The following is a 19,991-nucleotide window of genomic DNA, read 5'->3' as shown; positions in this document are numbered from 1 at the left end:
TGGTCACTGAAGTCACCCCGGGTGATGGAATAAATTTGATTCAGGAACAGAACATGCCTGAGTCCTCGGTGAACATGGAGGAGTGTTCAGGAGTTGACAATCATCAATAAAAAGTAAGGGGACAGTAAAGCTAGATGGGACAAACTTCAAAGGAGAAATGTGTTTTGTGCAAGAATATGCGTGCAATAGGCGTTAGGAAGGATATCTTCAATTGCTCTTGGAGAGCTGCACAGGAAGTGGTGTCCCTGAAGTAGGGACAGGAAGTAGAAAGTCCTATTTCAGTGAAAGTATGTAAGGAGAAAAGATTGTCTTTATTACATACGTGTAAAAACGTCATGCTCTCAGAAACTAAGGATCATCTTTTATTTTCTACTGAAACTTAAATTACAGGTTTCCAGGGAATCACAAAAGACAGTTGTACTGACTGGGTAGTATTTAATATGACCAGGTCTTAAATAAGAAGCCATGAACATAAACATTTAAAACCAAATATATAATAAATAATCATTAAATTATAAAGTACATAATTCATATTAAAGCTAAATTTTCAGATGCAAATGTAATAATACAACAGAGCAATAATATAGAATAATAATGCTATAATTTTATGTGTCCAAAGAAGACACTTTCAGCTAAAATAGTAAAAGTCATGATTAATTTTCCCTGAACCCCCATGACCTAGAGAAACCTTTCTTTTTTCTTCCTGCCTTCTTTCTTTCTCCCTTCTTTTTTCCTTCTTTCCCGGTTTTTTTTTTTTTTTTTTTTTGAAACATATCCCTTGTTCCTACAGCAAGTGTTGCTAAAAACGCTGTTGAAATAATGTTGAACAAATGATCGGTTCAGTAGAAAGTTTTACTCAGAGTTGTGGTCAGATGTTCCTGTGAGAGTATCCAGAACTTTAGAGACTCATAGACATATAAAGCTCAAAAAAGATAGAATATTCCTTAGAGACTAAGTCCAACACCCTCATTGTACAGATAAAGAGATGGGAACCAAAACAATTTAAGCAAGTGACCATAACTTCATATTCAGTGAGATTTCAGGTCTCCTGTACCACCATCCATAGGTGAACAGCAATTGTGACAGGTCAGCCCCAGATCCTTTTGGAGGGCTGGTCTTGGACACAGAGTAGTGAAGATGGAGCAGTTTGAGTCTCACTTCTTCATCTTGTATATTCTGATGCACTGCTTTCCTTGGGATGTTGCCAGGATCTTTACCTGAATCTTTAAACTCAGTTTAAAACTCGCCCCATTAAATTATTTTTGCTTTTAAGGTAGAATTTCTGGTCAAAAGGATTGAAGCAGAGATTTTTAACAGTAAACACACCAAAATAAATACATTGTTTTAAATATAAAATCACAGTGTCAAAGAAACCAACAACTATAAAGCCAGAAATTAGAAATAAGGACTCCATCTTTCCCAAGTCAAATTCATGCTAACACTTTCCACTGTTTCCCAACAACCTGGCCTGATGCTGAGGCAGGCTTTACATGCGTATTATGATCACAATGCATATGATTTCTTTGTAATAACATTTTAAAAATGTAAAACAGAACACCCTTTTTCTGATGATCACACATCTCTTTGAGAGTTGATGAAATACGGATTCCTAACATACATTTTAGAACCATAAATTATCTATACTTGTCCAAAAAATATTTTTAAGTAGATCATTTTCTTCTTAAGAGTGTAAAGCATTTTCCATACAATGTCCTCTTGCACACTCACAGCTACTTTAACAATAAGAGATTTTCAAATAGCTTATAACATTCTAGTGAAAATTTTTCTAGCGTTTTTAACTTTATATTTAAATAAACTGTTGGACTTGATATGAAATGGCAGTTAGAGCAGGTTGCTTGTTTTCACTACCCATGACTGATAGTAAAGATTGGAATGCTTATGCAAAAGTCTGTTTTCTACTAGGAGTCCTGGACTCCTGATTTGTCTTCTGATCTCAACTTTGTATAGGTGACTGAATTTGCCTTATGCAGAGCATACAAACACAAAATGTCTGTCTGTTTAAAAAGCAGAAAGAAAGGAAGAAGGAAACAAACATTTGGTATTATAAGCTCACTCCCATATAGTCTTTATAACAATTTAAGAAGTGAGCTACAAGATTTTTTAAAATTCTGTTTAGTTCCAGAAGACCATCTAACGTATGTCCGATTTTAATTGCCATTTCCAAAGGCTTAGAATGTTAACTTATAAAGGGACTTGAGTTGGGGAAGGTACTATTATACTCATTTAGAGGGAAAAAGTCCAGAAGAGTCTATCCCGTAAATACATTCATATGTATAGTATTAAAATATTTTTGACAGATTCCAATGAAGAAGTCAAAACTTTGGGAGCCATCGGGTAAAGCTATCCCCCAAGTACATAAATAAATCATATATTTATATGTTAGACATTCTGAGATTTAAAAAAAAAAAAAACCTCTTCAGATATCTATTTTAAACAGTCAGATATCGATTTTAAACACTTAAAAGTACAAAGGCTTCAACTTTTATTTTCACCCTATGCTTCTGTATTTTTCAGATTGAGTTAAGGTATTACACCTTTTAAGTTCTGATCATCAGAAACCTCATTATTTTTGCAATCAAGATCAAGGTTAATATAAGATCAACAAATTCCCAAACTGAATTTTTGGTTAAAATTTTTAAGCTTCTCCAAGAAGTGTCATAGGTGAGCAGTAAGATAAAGTAAAAACTTTAGAAGCCATAGAAATCTATAACATAAGAAATCAGACTCAAATTGAGTAGAAAATTTTTTCAAGTTGACTAAACAGAGCATGTAGATCAAACCGAAGTACTGCATAGTGATTTTGGAGAAATAATCCTGACCTTGAACACACATCTGAGTGTTCCCCCCATCACTTATACATTGTACTTGTCCACTTGGAATACCAAGAAGTGAGTTTCATGGCTGTGTTAAAGTATGCAATATAGTGTCTGGCTTCAAGTGAGATCTTCAGGAACCTTCATATCCCATGTGTTCTAGGACAGATGCTGATGAATCATCTGTGAAAATAGAATATCATGAGTAACCTCAACTTAAGACGCCATCTGGGTAAGGATGAAATAGAAAATCAAATGTAATTTGTTATATACCTTTTGGATGAGTGATTTCAGTCTTTCTAGGTATTCCTTGGGTGGTTTTTTCTCATAAGAATCACAAGAAGGACATGTCTAGAAATCAATGAAAGAATAATAATTTTCTCTAAAACTTTTTTCCTATATAAATAAAATGTTCATTCAAATTTTATGTTTTCCAATTAGAGATACAAATCATGTTCACTGAAAAAAATTTGAGAAATGCATGAAATAGTTCAGAAAATAACAGTGAGAAAAATCACTTGACATCCTAATCTCAGAGATAATAACTGCAATATTTTGATATGTGTCCTCCCGGTAATTTTTTTCTTCACATTTATGTTTACACTGGTTATTAATTTGCCTTTTTTACACTTAACATATCACAAGCATTTTCTACATATTAAATATTCTTCAAAAATATACCCCATAATGGTTGCTTTGTATTCATACATAAATTGAAGTGTTACTATTTTTGGACACATAAATTACTCCTAACTTTTCACTATTGTATACAGTGCTGCAGTGAACATCTCTGAGTAATTTTTCATATACTTTATTTTATTTAATAAACTACTAAAAGTAGAATTAATAAATTAAGTTAAAAGGATAAAATATTTTAAGGCTTTTAAAGTACATTATTAAACTATTTTATCTCTATTCATATAGAATATTCTTACCATTATTGGGCATTGTTAAAATTTTTTAATTGGAAAAAAATAGGATTTCTTTTCTTAACTTGCATTTATTTGTTCATGAGGAGATTAAACAATCCTTTATATGTGTATTGCCCACTTATATTTCTTTTTAAAAAACATCTTTTTTATGTTTTTTATCCTATTCCTTTTGGAATACCAGACACCAGACCATTGCTTGCCATTGAGCATCTCTAATGCCAGTTTGATGTTGTGGTATGAGATATTTGAAAGATAAGAGATTTAAGTTCTAATTCTCATTCTGGCCCTTAGTATGTGTGGGGCTTGGGATAAGTCACTTAACGTCCTTGGTCTCACTTTCCCATCATTCAGATGAAGGTGCTTCACTGGGTAGCTCTAAGTTCAGTGCCAGTACTACCGTTTTGTTTCTTTGATATTTGTTTCAGAGACAGGCTCAGTGCTTGTCTTCCTGAGAAAAGTTTTGGAGAGATACTTTTCACATTCTAACCTTGCCAAGCAATCAAAGGAAATAAAAATCATTTTGATATTGTAATTAAGAGTTCATTTGCTCACACGTGCAATCCCCTAGAAGAAGGAGAGAAAAAAAATTCTAGTAATTTATCTTGTGTGTTCATCCACTGGTTTTGATTAGTGCTTGAATTACTCATGAGATTATCAGCATTGCTCATGAGTTGGCATATGAGGAAATATACAAAAGGATCTCAGGACCCCAAAAAGTAGGGAATATTGAAATTCCCTAACCAAATAATGGGGTCTATCACTTTAAATGTAGCACTGACTCTGCAATTATATAGGATGGTAATATTCTTTAAAAGAGGAAGGCAGAGATTGAGATTTATCCTGGTGTCTTGAAGGCTCTCTCTTTTCTTGTAGGAAAGCTAGGGTCTAGCTCTTATTAATAAAATTGCAAGTTATATGTGATCATATAATGAGAGGAGAATATATTTTAATTCTTAAGTCACAATTGGATCCTCTGCCTAATGACTTCCTCACCTCAGAAAGCTATATTAACTTATTTCAGCTACCAGAGACCATGAGCAAGTTCTAATTGGCTGTTAGTACTTTCAGGTCTGTGGACTAAAAAGAGGTGATTTCACTTCTCAAAACACTCTATATGATAAGGTGTAACATGTAACTGGAAGGAAGGCACTGGAGGCTCTGGCTGCGTGTGTATGCGTGTGTGTGTGTGTGTGTGTGTGTGTGTGTGTGAAATTGTGTAAAGTAATAGATATAGTTAATAAGTACAAATAAGATAGATGACAAACGACATCTTACTACTTCATGTTTCTGTCTTCTCCCTGCATTTGTGGCAGGTAGTTTCCTCTTCAGCTGTTTAGTTAATATGTTGATTATCTTTTCGTTGTCTCCATTATTTGCTGACTTTAGTTGAACCTTCTGAAAACATGAAAAAGCTGACCGCTCACAGTGTCTCTGAAAGAGAAATTATTTGTGTGCAGGTTAATGAAAGTAATTCAGAAAGTAAAAATTACCTTCCCAATCCTTTTTTCCTGCAGTGCCTTGGATCACATTCATTTCAGCAGACAAATGAGGAATGATTCTTGTCCTACTTAATCTATGGGCTGAAGAGGAGACTCTTATCATGTGAAATTCCCCCATGTTAGGGGCGAGAGGATGCTTCCCTGTCTCACAGACAAGAAGATGGAGCCTCACTTTGCCACAGTTCTATCTTCCTAATGTCATTTTGAGGTTTGAGTATTGGGCAGAACTCTTGGTGTTTCTGGGAGGGTTAGTTTGGTTGTAGAACACACTTTAAAAATTGTGACACTCTAAGAGTTACATTATGGCTTGTGGCAGCTTTGGGTGAATTATGCTATGGTGTGTTAGTCATTCAGTCATGTCTGACTCTTTGTGACCCCATGGACTGTAGCCCACCAGGCTCCTCTGTCCGTGGAATTCTCCAGGCAAGAATACTGGAGTGGTTGCCATTTCCTTCTCTAGGGGATCTTCCCAACTCAGGAATCAAACCTGGGTCTCCTGCATTACAGACAAATTCTTTACCATCTGAGCCACCAGGGAAGCCCCTATGCTATGGTAGTCTGATTAAAAATTGTTTCATTTGTCTGTCTTCAATGTACATAGGAGTTTCTAATAGTGACATATATGTCTTGAACAACACCTTTCCTGTACAATGCCTGGCATAGTGAATGCTAGTGAATGCTCAACAAATATTTGCAGAGTGGACAAATTAATTAAGTGAGTTTAAAACCCCTCCTTTGGGGAAATGAAGTGGGTGCCTACCTCAGATGGTACATTCCACATCTAAGATAGAGTCCACCTGCCGTAGACCATGTGTGACTTTTCTAAAATCCCATTCACACTTTCAAGTCAGTCACGGTGGGATCTGCCTGAATCAAGTGGTTGAGAAATAGAATTTGAGATGTGCCCTCTCCACCCCCACACCCACAAGGGAGGGAAGACTGTCCCTTATAAAGTAAGAATAATGTCTCAGACCATGGGGAATTGGGCAGATCATGGATCAAAAAGTTGATTCTTGGTTTAGTCAAATAACCAGTGGCTAGTGAATAAATCAGAATCTTAGAAATTGAACTGAAAGTGAAGTGGAATTTACTGGAAGAACACAATGTATACTGACTTGGTGGAATCATTTTCACACTGATCTGAGAACTTGTATTCAGGTTAATTTTTTCTTTCAGCAAATGTCTGTATATGATGCTGGTCTCCCCCACCCCCAACAAAGTTGCTATATCTTCATTTCACCAATGTGCATGAAGCTACTGCCATGTATCCAGAAGCTGCAACTTCTCTCAGTTCCTACAAGGCCCATCATATATACAACAATATTACCTGAATCTTCCCATGGACAATCAGCTGAAAATAGCATCTGGCCTGCTTTGCATTTTCCAGCCTGTATGCTTACCCAATATGAATGTTGGTTAATATCATGCACCTTTAAGACACAACCCCATCAGATTTGCTTTGCATACGTAGCCACAAGCCGAAAACCAGCTTATCTGGTTTCCTTATATCAGAGCTGCTTGCCTGTCATAAGGGTGAAATAATGTCCTTTACATATGTTTGCCAAAATGCTTATTTAATAGAAACTATTTATAAATGTTAATTATAGCACTTTTTTTTCCTTGAAAACCACATGTTCATGTTTGTTGAAGTTTTTTCTTTTCTCTTCTTTTTGACCACAACCGGCTTAACTTACTGGAAAAAAATAATATTCATATTTAAAGAGGTAAATTTTCCAGCTGAAACTGAAAACACTAACTGCTTCATCCGTGATGATCTGAGAAACCAGCATTTCTCACAGAGGCCCATTTTGCTGAGTTAACATTAACATGTGTATGTTGAAAGAAAATTAGGTTCCAAAGAAGTGTAGGGGCCTACGAAATGAACTCCCTCAAGACAGTATTGCCAAGAGTGGTCAAGACAAGTGAGCAAAGATTTTGCACCTGAGAAAGCCTTTCTGAATGCCTCTGAATGGCATCTGGACGCCGATGCTCCTACTGATGCAGCTGTGCTCTCTCTACCGCGCTTCCTTGCTCACCTGTGTCAGTACACAGTGGAATTTTGCTTTGTGCTTTCTGCAAGCAGCACAGCTGTCCCTGGCAATCTGTGGTCCAGGACAAACAGCTGCTGGATTCGGCTTCAGATGCACACCAAAGGCAGCCTCAAACAGGAAAAGAAGCAGAGAAGCTGCCCTGCTAACTGCTTTAAGGATGCATTGAGGCAGGGAGTAGAGAGGTTAATCTTGATTCAAGCTGCTGCAGGTGCCCTGTCAATCAGGATGACCCTGAGTTCATGTGCAGCACCACCATCTGGGAGCAGAGCCACTGCTTTCCTTTGCTGTGCCTTGCAGACTCAGAGGGCAAGGCTTTGCTTCCCTCATCCTTTAACACCTGGAAGCATTAGTTTTGCAGAATAGAGGAAGCAGTAAGGAAATCAAAAGCGAGAGTAACCACTCTTTAGCCAGAGAACAGTCAAGTGCTGCTTTTGCAAGTAGGTGCACTTGGCTTTGCTGATTGCAATTGAGTATTTGAAAATACTTGCCTCCTTACAGTTTCCTTTTGACCTGTGTAGTTTTTTTCCAAAGAAAGCCCTGGCCATTCACACTAGGAAGTTTTGCCAATGGGGTAAAATTACCTTTGTCCCGCTTACAAGCTAGGTTTCTATCAGGGTTTTTCAGTAGTAGCACTGTTGACATTTAGGGATGGATAATTCTTTGTTGTTAGGGCTGTCCTGTGCATTCTAGAATGTTTAGTAGCATCCCTGGCCTCTACCTACTAGATGCCAATAGAAACCTCCACACACACAACTGTGGCAACCAGAAAGTTTTCCAGATAATGCCAAATGTTCTCAGAGGGCAAAGTCACCACCAGATGAGCACCACTGGTTATATAATTAGAAAGAGAAAGAAAGATACCTGGTGAGGCCTTAGCAACCTTAGATAATCACTGTCAACATTTATATGCAACATTTTAATGAATTTATTTTCATTGAACTTTTTAATCTTTTAAAATCTCATATAGACTCTGCTTTGATGCAAGTCCTAAAAAACTTGATATAATGCTACTATGACCTTGATCTATTTTCTTCTCTCCTGGGTTTGCCTGCCAGCGTGGCTTAAAAATCTTAGTTATACCATTATTCACTTGTATCATAGTAGCATTGCTTGATCTGATTATTAGATAGATACAATGTCACTGAGACAAAATCCTGTCATTATGATATAAGATAAAAAACATCTGCTTTAACAAAGCATATAAAGAGAGTACCCACTGGATCAACTCAAGTTAGAAAATGGGATATCTTTATTTTGCAAGTCACAGACTGCAGCTAAGCAACTCCAGAAAGGACTCTAACCACAGCAGTTAGACAAAGGACATGAGATGCTGCAAAATACGTGTTTGGATAACTAGGACATTAACAAACAGTCTTTTTGAAGAAGTCTTTCCAATAAGCTGAATGTGCTACTTTCATTTTAGATGCTCCTTATTAGAAAAGGACTTAGTAAATGAGAGTGGTTAGGTTCAGAGACAGAGAGTGAATTTTAGAGAAAAGCAATAGTTGTGACTCATTCACTTTCTAAACTTTTACACAGTCATTTACGATAATTGTTTTCTTTGCAATGTATCTTCATAAGTCTCCCCTTTGTAGTGTCCTAATTACTGGTAGTACTTTTATAGTTATTCTAATTTATGCAGTTAAAGCTCTGTGACAGTGAAACTGTGTCCCCCAAATGCGTTTATATCCTCAGGATACCAAACATTAAGACTAGATAGAAGTTACCAAGGGAAAGATCAGCACACAGTACTCTTGGACTACATGCTACGCCTCTTCTTCCTGGGACCTCATGGATTTAAATGGCTTAAGAGAACGGGATGAGTTGTTGAAAATTGTCCTTTCAAAAGACCTCACCAAAGGCCGAAGACAAGACCCATTCAGGCCAAGGTATATGGGAATTTCATTCTAAAGAATAGCCTTGATTTCCACACCAGTGTTCCTCCATGCTGTTCTGTAATCTACTCTTTCTTTCTTTCCTTCCTTCTCTTTTTATTCCTTCTTTCTCTCTCTCCCTTTTACCCTTCCTTCCTTTCTCCCTTTCTTTCTTTCTTTCTCCCTTCCTTTCTAATTATCAAAAACTGAATCCTGCTTCTATGATTTGTGTCTATGTTTCATAGATTTACAAAGAAGGCTCAAGAACTTTTATGCACAGACTCTCAAAATGTAATTACTTGGTCATTGTTCAGAAAATGATCATAGTATATAGATTTATTTTCTAGTTTTGTTTTTCTGTCTCAACAGTACTACTTGGGAATACTCTTAGACATACTTGAAGATAAAAATATATCATATAAGGTATGTAGTGTTTTATAGGTTGGCTTGTTAGTAAATCAAAGAATATTTGGGCAAATTAGAAATAACTATATAGTAAATGTATTTATTAAATAACTAATTATTAAACCACAAAATTCATTGATATTAAGTCTATTGCTAAATAATCATGTTAATGGCTTCCTTAATTGGATTTAAAAACTTTTATCAAATGCATTTTCACAAACAAATTCAACTGGTCTTACCTTTACATCTTCTGGAGCTGGCAGAAATTCAGGATCCTAGAGCAAAAGAAAATTAGTTCTGAGTTATTTTTATAAGTCAAAAAGCTCCTTTTATAGTAACTGAAGAATATTATTTGAATTTTGTTGTGCCCACTATGGCCTTACCAAGTCATTCACATAGTTTTTCAGCTGATCAACAATGTCTATAAGTTGACGCAGTCTAATAAAGAGGCGATCTTGCCCTTGGAAGCTTGACTTATGGGCCACTGTCCCAGAGAAGATGACCATCAGGCAAATGACTATTCTCTCCATGTTGCCAGGAGTGGATCTCATAAGTGCCAGTAGAGCAAGACCTTGGTCTCAGTTTTCAGTTTGTGAACAGGTTGTCAGAAAAGCTACCTATTTATTCATCCTTCAGGGAGAGGTAAAGCCCTCCCATTGCAGCCTGGAAATCTTTGTAAAATGGATGAATGTGAGTAACTCTTTTTTCTTTTCCACTGGCTAGGTATACGTGTGCATGCGCTAATGCGTGGGGGCAGGGATTGATGGAGTTAACAAAATGTGCCCAATCTGCATCTTAGACAGGAAAAAGAGAGACACGGGTGAATTCCAATTTTCAGCATGAATCAAGAAGTATGCACAGTAAATAGTCAGTACTACAAGATTTCAAAGAAGTAAACAAAACACTTTGATCTCTCTCTCTGCCTCCCCTAGCATCTTACCTGTTTTCTCTGACAGTCATAAGGGCACTTCAATAATGAGTAAAGTGGCAACATGTGCTTTCTTGCAGGACTTTTTCTTATGGTAATAACTAGGCTTTTTGACTGAGATCATCCAATAATCCATCATAAAGGTAGGAGGACAGCTACCTTTTAGGAAATTTTAAACATCAAGTGTATTTTCCAAATTAGCAAGAATATTTTAGTTTCTTAATCAGGTTAAATGGTTTAAAGTAGAAGTTGCTTCCAGCTCTGCTCCCAAGCATCTTTAAGTAACATTAATTTCAGCCTCTAACACTCTACTTAACCATCTGATTTATACATATTATTCCATCCCCAATCAAGACCTCATTCTACCTTCATTAAAAAATAATGCAACAATTAAGTGAATGAAAAAGCTAATACTCATTCCTCTCCAACCAAAATTTTATTTCAAACAGCAAAATCCAAAAATATCTGCGACTCTTTTTTTCTTTGAGTAGTGTTACTTATTTCTGTTAGGTATCATTTTCTCTGGGTATGAACAGTACATTTCTAACTATGATCAGGTAGAGATTAATGAAAGGCTTAAAGTCCACAAGTGGTTCTGTCATCCTCCTCTCTGCAGCTTCTCCTGTCCCTGCTACTTTTTACTCATTTGGGAAAGCTGAATATGATATTATAGAATCATGGAAGTAGTATTGTAGCACAGTCAATTGGGTCTTACAATAAAACTCTTGGCTGTGGATTTTTTTATCCATTTATTTGTTCATCTATTTCATCACATGCTTACAGCTATACTTTTTTCTAAAATGTTATGTGGCTAAGATAAATTGGAATTTGGACTTGCTTTGAAGGTTGTTTTTAATCTTTATACTATAGAATATCTATTCAAGAATATTCAGGTTTGGTCCTACAGAGTAATAAAAATCTTACCATGTGATCAAAAAGTCCTTCCTATAATCATTAAATTCTACAGGGTAGGGTTGATGTATTAACCCACGAACAGCATTTGGACTTGGGGTTGCCACTTTGCATCTCAACATTGCCTGCATCAGCTTTGTTCATGCTTTCTTTATCTGTTAAAGAGACATGAGTCTCCTTGAAGATACTAACCACAGTGGTTAAGAGCCCAATTTCTAAAGCAAAGTGCTTGAATTCAGATCCAGGCCCTAACAATGAGTTACATATTAATTGTTGTACGTATGACCCTGGATATATTATTGCAAAAGGAAGATAAGTATAGAATCTAAGTATAGGATTGTAATGAGGCTTAACTAGACATTTCAGGGGGAAAAGGGCCAAGTACATCACACAATAAAATCTCAGAAGATATGTGTGCTGATTATGGATGAGGGTAGAGAGGAAAATTTATAAAAGCCTAGAGAAGCTAAGCTGATCCATGGAAGGAAGAGCACAGGTAGATCAGCAAAAACGCATGGGTGTGGCTGTATTTGCCATAAAAAAGTTTTGAAGTTTTTAGTGCTGCTTAGAATCACTTGTCCCAACTCTGGAGTGCCTCGCCATCATGCTAGACCTCCTGGCCCTCCACAGTCCATCAGCCAGCATACCAGAATCTGCATGGTCCCACTCTAACATCAAGACCTAAGACCTTTCTGAGAGTCAGATCCCCCGCTTTAAGTAGCATTTCAGTTGTTGAGCATTTTGAATATCACTGCTGGTATGGTAGGCTGAATAAGGGCACCCTAAGATGTCCACATCCTAATCCCTGGAACCTGTGCATATGTTACCATCAAGGTAATCAAAGGGACTTTACATGTGTGATTAAATTAAGGATCTTGGGAGGAAGATTCTCCTGGATTATCCATGTGACCTAACGTAATCACAAGGGTCCTTATAAGAGGAAGTGGTGGGTTTGGAGGGGGTGGGTCAGAGTCAAGGAAAATGTGATGACAGAAGCAGAGGTCAGAGTGATATGGGGCTTGAAGCCAAAGACCTCCTGAAGCTGGGAAAGACAAACAGCAGGTTGTTCCCTAGAACCTCCAGAAGGAATGCGGCCAACATCATGATTTCAGCCCCTTTAAGCTCATTTTGGACTTCAGAACTGTAAAATAATGAATTTGGGTTGCTTTAAGCCACTGAGTTTGTGGTACTTTGTTACAGTAGTAATAGGAAAGTAACACACCTACGTGTGGAATTTTTACTTTTGGAAAAGGGGTGAGAAAGGAAGGAAAAGGTGATTAAGAGAGAACTAGTAAAGGCTGGAATTTGGTTTGCTGGGCTGTTGGGGTGCAGGTAGAAGGGATCAGGAATCATAAAGAAGAGAGGCAAGTAAGATTAGTGTAGCTACCATTGGGTATGGGATATAAGGGAGAAGAATGTCCGATGAGGACTTTCGAGGAAGTCTGGGTGTCTTTTAACAACTTCTTCCTGGTGCTGAGAGGGCTCACTCAAGAGCAACAGTGTGTTTCAAAGCTATGGAGCCCAATTTGCATTGTGCTAGAATTTATCACTGTGTTGAGACAGACCTTACAGTGAAGTAGAGAGACTTAGATTTACTTGAGTTACGTATTCTCTGCTTAGAAATACTAACTTATTGCTACCTTTTTACAGCGTCATTTCATTGTGGTCTTAATGACCTTTTACTCTTTAGATTGTAATCTTTTTTTTATTTAGATTCAGTCAGTCCTGCCGTAATATTTGTATTGAAAATGTGAATTTATCTCACTGTGACAAATATACCAGGGCACAATTTGAGTATAACCAGAATTTTGTGTTTCCTCATATGTGATTTTGTCTGCAAGAAATGCTAGGCAAATGCAGAATCCGGCTGAACTGGGCCATTTAGGAATATACAAAATGCATACACACCTCAAACACTCACCAGCTAACTGTCCATATCTGGTCTTTAAACAGCTTTCCATCCTGGGAAGCCTCTGCTGCCATTTCTCAATAGTTTGTAGCTTTGACTCTTCCTGCGCTCACCTCCATGAACAAACTTCAGGTCTTTTCCTAGGCAAAATGCCATATTTATTATAGTATTTATGTGTTTCTTAACCATTTAACATGTGTAAGACTGATGTCTTTCTTCATTAGGTTCCTGTCATCTTTTATCACTGACGGAATTTCAGTGTTATGCCCTTAATCCTATTTCCCCCATAAGTTCTGTGGTGTTTATTGTGTGATTTTATATAGTGCACTTGGTTTTTAGGAAAGTGTATGTCACATTATAGCAGAACTGACTGTATTTTATCTGAAAATGTCACACTAAGTCTCAACAGCATCTAGTTACGTTCAGATGAAGAGCAAGGCTAGGATCAAGGATTTATTCCTAAGGAGGGAGAGAAAATGGGGATGATGGAAGAAAGGAGAAAGAATGAAAAACAAATTCTTTCTTTCTCATTTTTACACATATCCTATCTGAGCTCAGCCTCCCTAGTGGCTCAGATAGTAAAGAATCTGCTTGCAATACAGGAGACCTGGATTCAATCCCTGGGTCAGGAAGATCCCCTAGAGAAGGAAATGGCAACCCACTCCAGTATTCTTGCCTGGAGAATTCCACGGACAGGGGAGCCTGGCAGGCTACAGTCCATGGGGTCGCAAGGAGTGGACACAACCGAGTGACTCACACGTTTTATCTGAGCTCAGATTTTTAAAACCGTGGTGGGGCAGCTCCTCCCTGGCCCTTTCCCATTAGTGCAGGGGAGCACAGCTTGGCCTCCGTGAGCCTTCTGAAATTGTGTGCAAATTTTTGTGTTTATGTTTGTAGGAAGAAGAAAACCTTAAATTTCATCTGCTTCTCCAAGGAAATGTCAGGCAGCTGCTTCTTTTATTTTCTAGGCTCAGAGGCTTCTGTGAAGGGCAGTGCGGACCCATGCTTCTTCAGCACTCGCACAGCACTATGCAGAAAAGTGGCAGCTGCTGGTGTGGCAGGATTAGTGAAGGGGCAACAACCTGGCTGAAGCCACACTTGTGTGACAAGCCCACTACTTTCACTTCCTTCCATGGTTATTTAGCACCTTGGAGTGAGGTGGTGGATTCTGCTACATGTACTCTTCCCAGGAATATAACCCAGGTCATCACCATGAAAGCATGAAACTTTAGTCACCCACCCAAGAGGATTCACAGACACATTTCAAGAATTTTCTTGAATGGACTATGCTCATAGACCACCTGCTCAGGATAGGAAGGAGGCCAGGGCACTGAAGGAAAGCTTCCAGCCAAGGAGAGCAGGCTGGGGGTGAGAGGAATAAAGGGAAGGAGGGGTTGAAGTATGAAGTGAGTGAAGTTAGGTCACAGTTTTGCCTGGGAGAGATGTGCTAGGCCTGAGATGGCACTGGTTACTCCTTGTGCCCAGCTCTCTTGCCCTGTCTGCACAGCTCTTCCTTGTGACCACTGGGTGTCAAGTATTCCCTTTCTGCTTTCACTTGCCTTGGCCTTTCATGGGTAGACTTAGATATCCTGCCAGACAAACTCTGCCAAGGGCGGTCTCTGGTATTTAGAGTTACAGACATTATTGTAACAGGTGCCACTCTATAGGCCAAAGGTAGATGGCTTATCCTTAGGCGACCGTGACACCCATCAGTGAGGCTACAGATCACATGTCCATCATTCCATGACCATCAGGCACAAAGTATGGAGAAAAAGAATCAGAAGATCCATACCATTCAACCAAGTTCCATCCTGATGCCACACTAGATATGACAGTTCCACCAGCCTCCCTAGCCTCCTGTCCAACAGCTCTGATCAAAGGAATGCTACTGTCTTTGGACTCAAGACCTGCACCTGTTTCCTTCCCGAGGGTAAGAAGTGGCTACAAACATCTGTCTTGACCCTGCATCTCCCAACACACAGTCATGAAAATAAAGAAATACAACATTGGCCTTTGCTGTCAGTGTGTCCTCTTCCTAAGGTGTCTGCTGAGTTTCTCATTCATAGGAACCTTCTCCCCACATCCTCCAAGGGGCAGTGTCGGGATATCAGAGAAAGGAGTCTGAAGGCTGAATGTCTCACTCATTCTGAACAGCCATTTCTGTTTCTAGGGCTGAGGAACACTTGGGGAAAATTATTACTTTTAATCTTTGTATTTACAAAAGTAATACATGTGTATCATAAAACAAAGAATTCAAATACACATAATTGTGTAAAGCAAAAAGCAAAATTTTAAATTGCTTCCTTTTTCTAAATAAATACAATAAAACAAATTGCTCCCTTTTTTCCCCTAATTTTCACTTTCTAGGTGAACTGTTGAGAATTTATGAAGTATCGTATATTCTTTACCTATGTACTTAGAACATATAGAGGCATAGATGTAAACGTACATATTGAAGGAATTAGAATTTTAGATGGAGATAGAGAACATTGGAGAAGGAAATGGCAACCCACTGCAGTGTTCTTGCCTGGAGAATCCCAGGGATGGGGGAGCCTGGTGGGCTGACGTCTGTGGGGTCGCACAGAGTCGGACACGACTGAAGCGACTTAGCAGCAGCAGCAGCAGAGAAGAATAGAAAAAGAAACAAAGATATAGACAGGAAAAACATGCGCTTTTTTTACATAAAAATTTAATCTTATCATACATATTCTGGGCATCCCTGGTGGCTCAGACGGCCAAGAATCTGCCTGCAATGTGGGAGACCTGGGTTTGATCCCTCAGGAAGATCCCCTGGAGGAGAGCTTGGCAGTCCATGCCAGTACTCTTGCCTGGAGAACCCCATGGACAGAGGAGCCTGGTGGGCTACAGTCCTTGGAGTTGCAGAGAGTCGGACACAACTGAGTGACTAAGCACAGCATACATATTCTACAACTTTTTAACTCAACAATATGTCAGGGACAGTGATCCATGCAGTAGTCTCACACAGGGCTATCTTTTTACATAGAAGGTTAATATTCCATTGTATGGCTATATTATAATTTATTTATTCATAACCCTGGTGATAGGCATTTAGATTATTTCCAATTTTTATTTCCTACAAACAGCGCTGCAATGAATATCCTTAAACCTCTATGTCTATAGCATATGTGAACTATATTTCTTTTAGATACATATCCCACATTTCACTTTCTGAGTGGAAATATTATATCCTTTTAAAAATTTGACAGGAACTATCAAGTTGCCTTCCAACATGTCAAAGCAGTTTGCACTCCCACTGACAATACAGTTTCCTTTCCCCCTCCATTCTCACACTTTGTATTGTGAATATTTTAAATGTTTGCCATTATGCTAAGGCAAAAAAAAAAATAGTATCCTACCGTTGGTTTGCCTTTCTTTGATCAATAAGTTCGGTATATTTCGTATCTTTGATATCAGTGTTTTTTGTTTTCTTCTGTGAAAAGCCTTGTTCATATTCTTTGTCCATATATTGGGTTGTTTCTCACCTATAAGGGCTCTTTCTCTCTTAAAGATAAGTTAAACATGTTTAAATTATTTTCTCCATGGTGTCTTTGCCATACAGAGATTTTGTTTTTATGTTACTGGATCTTAGAGTCTTACGTTTTATGACATAAGCTCCTATTTGATATCAAAAATACCTCACCTTTTATAATAATAAGTGATTGAAATTGGTTTAGTCTTAGCTTGAAGAATTCTAATGCCAAAGAGTCACTGATTTCAGGAGTACTTCTATTTTTTTTTTCCAATATGTTTTTATTGATATCCAAAATCCTTACTAGGAGATTACCGGCTGCCTTTTTTTTTTAATTGATATAAATTTATTTATTTTAATTGGAGGCTAATTACTTTACAATATTGTATTGGTTTTGCTATACATTGACATGAATCTACCACAGGTGTACACGTATTCCCCTTCCTGAACCCCTCTCCCACCTCCCTCCCCATACCATCCCTCTGGGTCATCCCAGTGCACTGGCCCCGAGCATTCTGTATCATGCATGGAACCTGGACTGGTTATTCGTTTCACATATGATAATATACATGATTCAATGCCATTCTCCCAAATCATCCCACCCTCACCCTCTCCCACAGAGTCCAAAAGACTGTTTTATGCATCTGTGTTTCTTTTGCTGTCTCCCATACAGGGTTATCATTACCATCTTTCTAAATTCCATATATATTCATTAGTATACTGTATTGGTGTTTTTCTTTCTGGCTTACTTCCCTCCAAGGAAACTAGAATTGAAAGAGACACGTGTACCCCAATGTTCATCACAGTACTATTTATAATAGCCAGGACATGGAAGCAACCTAGATGTCCATCAGCAGATGAATGGGTAAGAAAGCATGGTACATATACACAATGCGTATTACTCAGCCATTAAATGAATCCACATTTAATTCATCATAAGGCTAGCTACATACTTTTTTGAAAGTATGAATAATATATATATGGTCAAAAATTACTTAGTCAGTTTATAAACAGTGGCCCACACATCAATAGATTCATGGGCTACCTGAATACCATTGTTTTAGAACAAAGTTGGGTATGCTATATAATTATTATATACATATAGGTCTAACCGTATACCACTCTCAGGGGAACAGGCACTGGAGAATCCTAACATGGTATCTGCGCATCAGTTGTCGGTTGTGTTTGCTACAGTTTTAGTGCTGAGTGCTTTATGTTACTTGCACTCTTTAAATATGGACTCTCCACATCCAGGATACACGGTAGCTTTATAAACAATATTGCCTGATTAACAAAGTGGACAACAGGAAAACACAAACTCTGTGAGATCTGCTCAATTAATGCCAAGGTTGCCCTAAAATCAGCTTTTAAACTGAAGAATAGTTACACCTGAGAGCTACTTCTGTTGATAATAAAGTGAGTGGGGTATCTCTGGAGAAAATCTTAGACCAGTCAAAAAGATAATAATTATTAGAGCAGACACATATAGTTAAGTGCTTTGCTGACATTGTCTCATTTAAAGCAACAATATGAAATGAGGTATTATGATTATCCCTTTTCACAGATGAAGAAGCCAAGGCACAACAAAGTTGAATAACAATGAAGCGCCTGGAGGACAACTGTCTGCAGAGCTTAACCACTTCTCTCCACAAAAGGAAACTGCCTCCATTGCCAACGCCTTTGGGTTATAACAGAATAGCCTCTGCAGTTCAAGAGACCCCATAATGGGATTAAACCATATTGGTGATGCTTCTGACATGTGGATTTGGAGTGAAGTAAGGAGTCCTTTTGCAGAATTATTCTTGGTGGTATCCAAAATGTAAATATATATATATATATATATATATATATATATGGTCAGAGCTAATTAAATAATTAACTCAGCTTCCTGTCTGAGTTGGACTATCCGATTGCCTGTCTTTCATTTATTTTACCCGCCATGGTACAGTGTAAACTGGTTTTCTGGTATTTTATATCCATACAAGAAGAGAGAAATAAGTGAGTAAACCACTGTAATCATTTGAATCATGAATAACATAGATGAAATCAACTAAGGAAATCAATTATCTTAACAACTTAATATCCAAAATATGATTAAGTTATTTACATGTATTTATTTTTTTTATTATCTCAGTAATTTATTCCACATTTTCTAACAACTCTGCAGATTCAAGTAAAAAACAATAATCTAAAAATAAAAGATACAGAACTAAAATTAAATATTTCCCCCTCATACTCTCACAAATGGTGAAAAGTAAATTCCACAGTGAAGTGTAAATAGAATCTAATTTTACAGCTGGTTGTTTTGATGACTAGGAAATTTTTATGGTATAGATTCAGACTTTATTAATTTTTTAATTGGAGGAAAGTTGCTTTGCAATGTCATATTGGTTTCTGCCATACAGCAATGTGAATCAGCTGTAATTATACACATATCCCCTCCCTGTTGAGCCTCCCTCCCCTGCCCCACTCTAGGTCATCACAAAGCACCAGGCTGGGCTCCCTGTGTTATATAGCAGCTTCCCACTAGCTATCTATTTTACACGTGGTAGAGTGTATAGGAGAAGGCAATGGCACCCCTCTCCAGTACTCTTGCCTGGAAAAATCCCATGGACGGAGGAGCCTGGTAGGCTGCAGTCCATGGGGTCACTAAGAGTCAGACATGACTGAGAGACTTGACTTTCACTTTTCACTTTCATGCATTGGAGAAGGAAATGGCAACCCACTCCAGTGTTCTTGCCTGGAGAATCCCAGGGACGGGGGAGCCTGGTGGGCTGCCGTCCATGGGGTTGCACAGAGTCGGACACAACTGAAGCGACTTAGCAGCAGCAGCAGCAACAGTGTATATATATTGATGTTACTTTCTTCATTTGTCCCACTCTCTCCTTCCCCCACTATATCCGTAAGTCCATTCTCTACATCTGTGTCTCCATTCCTTCCCCACAAATATGTTCATCAATACCATTTTTCTAGATTCCATATATATGTGTTAATATATGATATTTGTTTTTCTCTTCCTGACTTAGTTCACTCTGTATAACAGGCTCTGGATTCATCCACCTCTCTAGAACTGACTCAAATTCATTCACTTTTATGGCTGAGTATAATAATATTCCATTGTATATATGTACCACATCTTCTTTATCCATTCATCTGT

The 19,991-nt window shown here is 37.9% G+C and overlaps 1 protein-coding gene across 1 annotated transcript; it reads right to left on the bottom strand.

Moving 5' to 3' along the window:
- Positions 1-779: 779 nt before the first annotated feature.
- On the bottom strand, positions 780-18,735 carry IL21 (interleukin 21). The gene is made up of 5 exons (XM_086346880.1): positions 9,979-18,735; positions 9,835-9,870; positions 5,042-5,197; positions 3,108-3,185; positions 780-3,017 (listed from the first exon to the last, which is right to left on the bottom strand). Exons 1-5 carry the CDS (start codon positions 10,144-10,146, stop codon positions 2,994-2,996), a joined length of 462 nt encoding a protein of 153 aa, XP_086203006.1. The 5' UTR covers positions 10,147-18,735; the 3' UTR covers positions 780-2,993.
- Between the last annotated feature and the right edge of the window lie 1,256 nt (positions 18,736-19,991).

The sequence above is a fragment of the Bos grunniens genome, chromosome 17 (assembly GCF_055505025.1).
Source record: "Bos grunniens cultivar Pamir isolate PY7600 chromosome 17, Bosgru_T2T1.0, whole genome shotgun sequence".
Lineage (NCBI taxonomy): Eukaryota > Metazoa > Chordata > Mammalia > Artiodactyla > Bovidae > Bos > Bos grunniens.
Note: the sequence above shows the minus strand (reverse complement) of the source record. Positions and strands in the feature narration are given on the sequence as shown.